Source organism: Haliotis cracherodii, unplaced genomic scaffold, assembly GCF_022045235.1.
Source record: "Haliotis cracherodii isolate W230 unplaced genomic scaffold, xgHalCrac1.p SCAF_5, whole genome shotgun sequence".
In the NCBI taxonomy this organism is placed as follows: domain Eukaryota; kingdom Metazoa; phylum Mollusca; class Gastropoda; order Lepetellida; family Haliotidae; genus Haliotis; species Haliotis cracherodii.
In genome coordinates this window covers 9400224-9410145 of record NW_027266308.1, presented here as the reverse complement: position 1 = coordinate 9410145, position 9922 = coordinate 9400224, and the positions used below count along the sequence as shown (strand labels likewise).

Here is a 9922-nt window from a genome sequence, read left to right as displayed (position 1 = left end):
TCGCAACCGAATGACGGTTATGTTTACAAACAAGAGACGCCGAATACACTTATCGCTGCTAAATTACTTTCTTCGTTTGTCAATTTGAATTTCTGTTTCATTAAAACTATCGTATTATTGTACTATCGTATACATGTAATAGGAATGTAAGGGAGAAGTTGGTTGATTTTCCGATAGTCTGCAATCTCGAACCAATCTGATTATCAAAACAACAAAGTAAATTCATCTGGAAAACATGGTCAGTCGTAAACCTTTTCAAATTGAAATATGATGGCATTCCCAAAGACATAAACAAAAGTATAAACGTTACTACATATGGGGTTGGAGGGCGGATTTCAAGATTCTTGTAATGTCCGCGCCCACACTGGTGGCAGCGATGTTACCGAGAGTGTAACGAAGGTGTCACGCGCAGGGAAGGAGCTTGCGTCTGACAGTGGCCGTGACGTCTCATAGACTAGGGTTAGAGTAGCTTCCCTTTGACAAAGGGCAGTTACTCTAGTGGACAGACAGATGGATTGCCGCGAAAGGCAATTAAAAACAACTGTTGTTTAGCGTATATGTTGTTTCGCCACTGTACAAGGAACATATTTCAGTTGGAACTATATTGGCTACTGTCATTGTCCAACTGACACATCACTTACCCTGTGACGTAATAAATGTTAATGCGCGCATTCCAGGAAAACTCGCAATGTTTCGGTAATGTTTGTGAGACAGGGAACGCTGTTTTAAAGCACAGAATTAAAGGATGGCATTATATGATAAAGAGGTTATCACGCTTGTGTGTTTAGGGATGGTAAATATCCTGTATTAGGAATAAACACTCTGTATTTAGCTCGCCAAGGCTCGCTAAATACAATGTTTATCCCTAATGCAGGATATTTACCATCCCCCAACACACTCGCGTGATAACCTCTCTCTCTCTCTCTCTCTCTCTCTCTCTCTCTCTCTCTCGTGTCCTTTGCGTGATATTGCTAGAATATTGCTAAAAGCGGCTTAAAACCACCCACACACCCATGCTTAGTATATGTAGAAAACATGCAGATGTGACGTTAAGTAATTAATCTTATCTTATTTAAATATGACAGCATTGACAAATACGTCAATAGTGACGGGTTGTTGACAAGCCCTATATATATACACTCTAGTGAACCCGGATCTTCGGATGTAGAAAAAACAACGTATATTGTTAAGGTGGTGAGAATAACAAGAAATAACGAAAGGCAGGCATGCGTCGCATGCATTCATTGTCACATGACCACAGCGAGGAGATACATACTCGCATGACATGAGCTAGGCCTAGGGAGAAGGACGCAGTTCACGCCAAGTCTAGCAGTGCACGATGACACAGTGTAACACTGGTATCACGGTGGGGGTGATTGCTTCCATTCTGGTGGCGGTGGGTCTAGGAGCGACACTGTACGTCACCACGACCGGTAGCGGCACCGGTGGGAATACGACCACCACAACAACGAACCCGTCAACTACAACAGGGTAAGACAGCCATGGTCCAAGGTGTGTGTGTGTGTGTGTGTGTGTGTGTGTGTGTGTGTGTGTGTCTCTCGATCTCTCCCGATATGTATAATATTGATGATGATGATGACGATGATTTTGTTTCTTTGCTGCGTTTAGCTTACCGTGACATCGTCAATGTGAGCGTATGGTATCTGTCTTGTCCGTTGTCCGTCCATTAACATTGAATCTTAAAATCTCTATCATTTCGTAAAGGTTTACGGTAACACCCTCTTTGGCTTGCGGGACTTGGGGCTTGTGCTTTCCCATGAGATTTGAACTGACTCGCGGTTCTACCCGTAAATGCCGTTGAAAGCGGCGTTACACCCAACCCACAAGAAAACGGCTTAAAAGTTGTACCCATGTAGGGGTTCAAACCCAGTCCTTCGGGTTGACGACAAACACTTTAACAGCTACTCTACCAAGTATTTACGTGTTAGTGTCAAAACAGATACGGAATGAACGTTTTTCACATTTGCCATGACAGGATGACAAGGTACCTAGCGTGTAGAGTTCGACCATTGGTTCATCTATACAGACCCGTGAAGATTCGAGGTAGAATAGGTCTTCAGCAACCCATGCTTGCCGTAAAAGGCGACTCGGCATTAAGGGGCTAAATAAAACAAGGACTGGTCGGTTCGGAGTCAGTATACTGTATCTTAGTGGGGTATTCTTGTTAAACTGCGGCATGGTGTCTCAGTGGGCTAGCACTATAAAATCGGCATTAATCCGGCCTAGTATATATACAAGCAGCCACACACACACGCACGCACGCACACACACACCAGAGCATCCTGGCACAGCCAAGGGACACAGTTGTGCATGGCTATACACGACACCATGGGACACGGATTATTGACTAGACCCGCCGCACAGAACAACCCTGGAGAGAACGTTTAGCGACGTTGTCGTGTTGTGTAACGTGGAGCTGTTTACGTGGATGTACCTAGAAGATACTGGATAACGACTGGCTTGACGCTGCACCAGGAAGTGTAGTTGTCGGTGGTGGGTGGATCAGGTCGGAGTAATACAATCTGCGACAGAGCGTGACAAACAGAGTAGGTGAGGTGAGGTGAGGTGAAGTTAAACGTCGCGCGCGTGCGTGTATGTGTCATACATACAAACAAATAGAAAATACAAAACACACAAACACACGTGGATGCATTTCGTTAATTTCGTTATATAAGTGCAACAATATTGAACGCGACAGTAAACACCATTTCACCTCACCTTACCACCATATTCCATGAGTAGCTATAACCTGACAAATGAAACCACCGAACTATTGTTCTGCTGTTTTTATCAATTGTCGTATTCTACACTACTACGTGGATGATCAGGCAGGTGCCCATACACGGGGCAAACTAATTGAAAGGACAAACTCCTGTTTACAATCATAAGAAGCATGTGTTTGCTAATCACTATCAAACAGTCACGATAAGGTTTGTTTCTTTGTCTCTGCAACTTGTGTCAACGCGTCACGGCTACCATCTAGCCCATTCACCACGTGACGACATTTCAGGTCTATTTATTCCCCCTTCATCCGGGAAACGACATTGAGCTCTAGGTATTGCTCTTTGTCGGAGTAACGACATTGAGCTCTAGATGTTGCTCTTTATCCGAGTAACGACATTGAGCTCTAGATGTTGCTCTTTATCCGAGTAACGACATTGAGCTCTAGGTTTTGCTCTTTATCCGAGTAACGACACTGAGCTCTAGGTATTGCTCTTTATCCGAGTAACGACACTGAGCTCTAGGTATTGCTCTTTATCCGAGTAACGACACTGAGCTCTAGGTATTGCTCTTTATCCGAGTAACGACATTGAGCTCTAGGTTTTGCTCTTTATCCGAGTAACGACACTGAGCTCTAGGTATTGCTCTTTATCCGAGTAACGACATTGAGCTCTAGGTATTGCTCTTTATCAGAGTAATGACATTGAGCTCTAGGTATTGCTCTTTATCCGAGTGACGACACTGAACTCTAGATATTGCCCTTTATCAGGGTAACGACATTGAGCTCTAGATGTTGCTCTTTATCCGAGTAACGACATTGAGCTCTAGTTTTTTTATCTTTATCCGAGTAACGACATTGAGCTTTAGAAATTGCTCTTTATCCGAGTAACGACATTGAGCTCTATATATGTAGAGGTTATCACGCGAGTGTGTTTGGGGATGGTAAATATTCTGCATTAGAAATAAACATTGTATTTAGCGAGCCTTGGCGAGCTAAATACAGAATGTTTATTCCTAATACAGGATATTTACCATCCCCAAACACACAAGCGTGATAACCTCTTTATCGTATAATGTCATTCTTAATTCTGTGCTTCAAAATCGCTTTCCCTCTCTCACAAACATTACCGAAACATTGCGGATTTTCCTGGAATGCGCGCATTAATATTTATTACGTCACAGGGTAAGTGATGTGTCAGTCGGACAATGACAGTAGCCAATATAGTTCCAACTGAAATCTGTTTCTTATACAGTGGCAAAGCAACATATACGCAAAACAACAATTGTTTTTACTTGCATTTCGCGGCAATCCATCGGTTTGTCCGCTAGAGTAACTGCACTTTGTCAAAGGGAAGCTACTCTAACCATAGTATATGAGACGTCACGGCCACGTTCATAGATTGTTGACAGTCGGTCTGACCTGTCATAACGTTAAGCAGTGTAGTCAGATGTACACACTGCGTCAAAACGAAACAAGGTAACAATTCAAATATATTTCGGCCAAACCCAACTATTTTAATTTGGTGGAGAAGGTTTCAAGCCGCAGAGGTCTACAAGCACAGATATGGCTACTGATCCCGGTTGGCTAGGCCTCGTGCCCTCGCAAAATTGTTTCTCCAAAGTTGCCAAAACTTATGATGCCTTCGCTACGTCACAGTTAGACACTGATTTTCAGTATATTAGACTGTTCCTTTGATAATGATTGCAATTATCTCTGTAGTTTATCCAGATTCCCTATGGTTAATTCTGACTCGATCGCCGAATGACAAGGGCGACGCCATGTTTGTTTATAAACAGTGAAAGTAGTCCCTACTTGACCTTTGATATTTGCATCTCTATCGGCATATGACCCCAACGGATATCGTTTTTATCCGTTGGCTTTATCCTGCCGAGAAACCTACCCATTATATGATAATGCTTTTTATCCGAGTATCGACATTGAGCTCTATATATTGCTCTTTATCAGGGTAACGACATGTCAGCTCAAGGCATTGCCCTTTCAATCGAATTCAACTCTATGTATTACCCCTTAAATTTGTAAGGACATTTCTGGTAACATCAATTGATGTTTAGGTATAACCCCTTTATCCAGTAACGACATTCGATGTCTAGATAAAACCCATTTATCAAGTAACATCAATTGATGACTAGGTATAGCCCCTTTATCCAGTAACGACATTTGATGTTTAGGTATAGCCCCTTTATCCAGTAACGACAGTATTCGCCTTTGTCTGTTTGAGGAACCCTTACCTGACGCCTTGCGGCCTCTGCGGCCCCGAGATCGACGTGGCGTTGAGTGTAGTGAACTCCCTGGTTGAGCCCTATTTCAATCATTCCGTTGAGCTGTATGGGATGAGACAACGAGAGCTCATCTTCTTCTTGGAGAATGCAGCGAAAAAGCAAAGGGAGTTCAGGTAAATGTTTGATGGTCATCATCCTAGATCCAACCATCCACATACTCTATATTTATAAGAACTAAATGTAAATACCATAATCCCATTCACTACCATATCTTCCCCATTTCCCCACATATTTTCCCTCGCACACGGGCGTGATTTCATTGGACGTCTATTTATATTGTCGCGTCTTTCATCTTCCCGAGGCAAGGGAGTTCACTGACTATAAAGGTCCAGGTTCCACCCTTGCCGAACAAACCTGGAATTCCAGAGTTAATTTTGGCTGGACTAACGAGTCTCTACATAGTCCAATCAAAATCGCCTAACGAACTAGACATCCGGTTTGTAAACAACATGGATTTCAACGTGTTAATTTCGGCCGACGGCAGGCTTTGAAAAGCATGTGTACCAACAACCTAGCGTCAACACAGATTTTCCAAATCTTTTCATTTTTTATAATCAAGGTGATCGCGTGATTTGATGCACTTCGCAAAGTAAGACCCGTTTTATTACAATATTAATCTTAATTATAGTTCTTCACTGGGCGACGCCATTTGTTTTAAGCAAATTCAAGTAATATGTGAGGTAGAATCTGATTGGTCAATGGGGTGGGGTGGAGGTGCATAACTCGTTATAGCCGATATCCAATAGCCAATATAAGCCCTCCAATATCCCTCAAATAACGTTGATGATATATTTTGTTATATTTTAGCCTTATCTCTGCATATGTGTTCGAAGCCCTTCACTACAGGGTGGTGGTTTCATACATTTGACACACCAGTTGCCGTGGGTATTGTGGAGGTGCTAAATTGAAAAGCTAACGTTGTTTCAATTGCCATTTATTCTCTCTATACATCATTGTAACTGGACAAAAGATTATTTTTTGATTTAAATAAAAACGATAAAACTCTTTTCAAAATTGTACGAAATCTCTGATGAGAGATATTCTGTTTTGTCCCTCTTGTTGTTATTATGTCTCTATTGTTATTTTTATGTCTCTATTGTTATTTTTATGTCTCTATTGGTATTATGTCTCTATTGTTATTTTTATGTCTCTATTGTTATTATGTGTCTATTGATGTTATATATGTCTCTATTGTTATTATGTGTCTATTGTTGTTATTATGTGTCTCTATTGATGTTATATTTGTCTCTATTGTTATTATGTCTCTATTGTTGTTATTATGTGTCTCTATTGTTGTTATTATGTGTCTCTATTGTTGTTATATTTGTCTCTTTTGTTATTATGTGTCTCTATTTTTGTTAATATTTGCAGGTTTGCCGGAAACTATCATGAGAAGTGGGGCTTTTTCATCGACACCATCAATGGGTTGAAGGCTGACTTCAATCTGAATAAAACATGGTGGAAGATAACAGATCAGGACATGGTGTCTCTCACTCTAGGTAGGGTCAGGGTCCATTGCAGGACGATGACAAAATTATTTTCACAGATCACTGATCGCTACTATTTTCTGGAAATCAGCCATGCAAGTTCTTGCTAGATTAGGATTAAGAGGGAGGGGGTAAGCAAATGGTTAATAATAATGGGGTTCACCATATTAGACAGACAGACAGACAGATCGTATATTAACATCTCACCTCAATATATAATCATAAATATACAAGATAAATTACATAAACCATGAGCCGCTCCATACGGAACTAGTTCTACGAAATACTAACAGAAGTCCAAAGTGATATTCATCCTCAATAAAAAAGAATACAATACAACATCTCAGGTAAAGGAAAGCTATCTTATCTTCCAGTTTCAACTCTTAAGGAGGCAAAACCACATCTGAAAAATGCCAATATGCCCTTCTATTTACATAAAATTCAGTACCAACTTCATTTATAGAAAGTTGAATATGTTCGAAGCTTATTACCGCCTGTGCCAGTTCTACCATCCGGTTTGATACTGCTTGTCTCCATAGGTCATGACACTCATTAAATATACGATTGAGACACAACAAAAAGGAATTTACAATGGTCAAGGCTAAGGTCAGAAATTTTACTCTACTCTAAAATGCCAATTTAGTTTCTTTTGTAAAACCAAAGCTTGTTTACTCTTAACTCGATTTCAATCAAAATCACACTAGCGCCTGTACAATCGCGATCAGCAACAGTGGCATATCACTCCATGTCACACAGAAAACTATCATTTTCTGGTGCATATTTTGCGTAAACGAAGAAAAAGCGCATGTCACGATTATGAACTGCATTTATACATGAAAAGTTTTAAGTACCCAATACTGCAACATCATATTCAATAGTAGGCCATGCCATACATTGATACTGCAAACAACCCACGGATTTATATATTGTGATAAGTAAACTAAGGGCACTGCTCGCCATCTTCCGGAGGCAAGGGCATTAACTGACTATGAAAGTCCAGCTTCACCCTTGCCGAACTAGACCAGAGCTGCACCCTTGACATCACCAATATCTACACCCAATGATGATTTGCCCTCGGTTACAATGACATCATTAATGTTCAAATTACAAAGTAAGGGTGATAACAAACATATACATGTAAGTATACCAGGGTGTATAAAGGCCATAAATGCGTACAGAAATATGACATTTTATTTATAAAGTGACAGCTTTAAACGTATTTCCATTCCCACCAACTTTACTCCATTTATCCCATAGTAACGTCCTTTCCAAAACAGTCCTATGTCTTTTTTAAATCAATAGCTGTAAAACTGGATTTACGTTGGGACTTACGGCTTTCTGTTATAGAAGTCAGACAGTCGCGACCTTTTTTTTTATTATCATGAATGAGTTTCATTACACGACTCTTTGTATGCTCGTTATGTTCGGGTATTTATGTTAGGTTCACTGTAGGCTAACAATGCAATTGAGGAGCTATTCATATAGGAAGAACCATTTCCAAGGGTGATTGAAAAGACATGACGGTCTCATATGAATCGTATTTCAATCACCAAGGCTACCTTTTGTAACGCAGATGGTTTTCTGAGCTGATTTGTTGTTCAGTCAGTTCGTGCTCTATTTACAGCGATGACATCAGCATTATTTGTGTTGACATGGGAGAACATATCGAAGTTCTTGGGAATGTTAACTCTTTGAAAATGTAGCATACAGTAAAGAACGGTTATAACGAACTCAAAGGGACTACTAATTTTAGTTCGTTATAACCGTAGTTCGTTATAAGCATATATACAGTATAACTACAGCAAATAGTCGGGACCAAAAAAGTAAGTTCGTTATATCCGTCAGTTCGTTATAACCGTAGTTTACTGTATTTACAACTTCACACATGCTAACACACCCGTGTAGATCTGGGGTAGAATAGGTCTTCAGCAACCAATGCTTGCCTTGAAAGGCGACTGGGCTTGTCGTAAGAGGCGACTAACGGGATCGGGTGGTCAGGAAGTCGTAGTTGTAGATAGTATCTAGAAGCAATTTTTTGGTAGCATTAGTTGTAAACGTAGCAGTAGTAGTAAAAGTAGCAGTTGCAGTAAAAGTAGTAGTAGTAGCAGTAAAAGTAGCGGTAGTAGTAGCAGTAGCAGTAGCAGTAGCAGTAGTAGCAGCAGCAGAAGTGGTAGTAGTAGTAGTAATAGTAGCGGCAGTAGCAGTAGACGTAGCAGTAGCAGTAAACATAGTGGTAGTAGAAAAAATAGTGGCAGAAGTATTATTTGTAGCGGGAGAAGTAGTATAAGTAGTGGTAGAAGTATTAGAAGAAGTGGTAGAAGTAGTAGTAGTAGTAGTAGTTGTAGTAGCAGTAGTAGTAGTAGTAAAGGTAGCAGTTAAAGTAGCGGTAATAGTAGTAGCAGTAGTAGTAGTAAAAGGAGCGGTAGTTGCAGTTGTAGTAGCAGTAGTAGTAGTAGTAGCGGTAGTAGTCGTAGCAGCAGCAGCAGTAGTAGTAGTCGTAGTAGTAGTAGTAATAGTAGTAGTAAAAGTAGAGCAGTAGTGGTAGTAGTAGTAGCAGTAGTAGTAAAAGTAGCAGCAGTAGAGGTAGTAGTTGTAGTAGTAGTAGTAGTAGTAGTAGTAGTAGTAAAAGTAGAGCAGTAGTGGTAGTAGTAGTAGCAGTAGTAGTAAAAGTAGCAGCAGTAGAGGTAGTAGTTGTAGTAGTAGTAGTAGTAGTAGTAGTAGTAGTAGTAGTAGTAGTAGTGAAAGTGAAAGTTTAAAGGGTATAAGAGATAGTTACCCAGACTGAGCTAACCGATTGGTGCCGTGAAAACGTCAAAAGGTTACGTCCATGATCCATGTTTTTTTTAACGTTGTGGCTGCAATGGCGACAAGTCTTCTGAGAAGCTATTTAAACTCAAATATAAGAAAAATGTGATTCTATTTTCAGGGGTCAGTTCCTACGTCCCTCAACACCAGGAAACGCTCATCTTCACCTTTGTGCAGAGCGACGGCCACTGAATCACGGCGAGCCACGGATGTTGCGCATGCGTCGTCTTATATTAAATCAGGAATTGTTAGATCTGTGATTCTGTATGTCTGTTTTGTCCATGGTTTATACCGACTTCCTACTATATTTAATATATTTTTCAACGACTAAAATGTCTCTACTACAGCTGACTTTATCTTATTGTGTTAAACGAACGGGCGATCGAACGGAACTGAACGAACGAAGACACACAAGCAGACAAGTTCCAACACTGGACAAAATATCATCCATTCCAAAAAATCCAAAACTTGGAAATACCACCTTTCCAATTGGAAATATGACCATTCCAATATTTGGAAAGGTCATATTTCCAAGCTTGGATTTGTTTGGAAATGTTTGGATACAACATGTCATAATCATATCTGTT

The 9922-nt window shown here is 40.4% G+C and overlaps 1 protein-coding gene across 1 annotated transcript; it reads left to right on the top strand.

Moving 5' to 3' along the window:
• Window positions 1-1240: 1240 nt before the first annotated feature.
• On the top strand, window positions 1241-9681 carry LOC139442651 (uncharacterized). Its single transcript, XM_071223512.1, has 4 exons — window positions 1241-1491; window positions 4983-5156; window positions 6415-6542; window positions 9457-9681. The coding sequence occupies exons 1-4, from the start codon at window positions 1340-1342 to the stop codon at window positions 9525-9527; spliced, it is 525 nt and encodes a 174-aa protein (XP_071079613.1). The 5' UTR covers window positions 1241-1339; the 3' UTR covers window positions 9528-9681.
• Window positions 9682-9922: the final 241 nt, after the last annotated feature.

Excerpts from the sequence above, each read along its gene's own strand:
- LOC139442651 (XM_071223512.1), top strand. The coding sequence starts at position 1,340 with ATGACACAGTGTAACACTGGTATCACGGTGGGGGTGATTGCTTCCATT. Across the intron at positions 1,492-4,982 it reads AACCCGTCAACTACAACAGG|GAACCCTTACCTGACGCCTT; the intron begins GTAAGACAGCCA and ends TGTCTGTTTGAG. Across the intron at positions 6,543-9,456 it reads CATGGTGTCTCTCACTCTAG|GGGTCAGTTCCTACGTCCCT; the intron begins GTAGGGTCAGGG and ends TTCTATTTTCAG.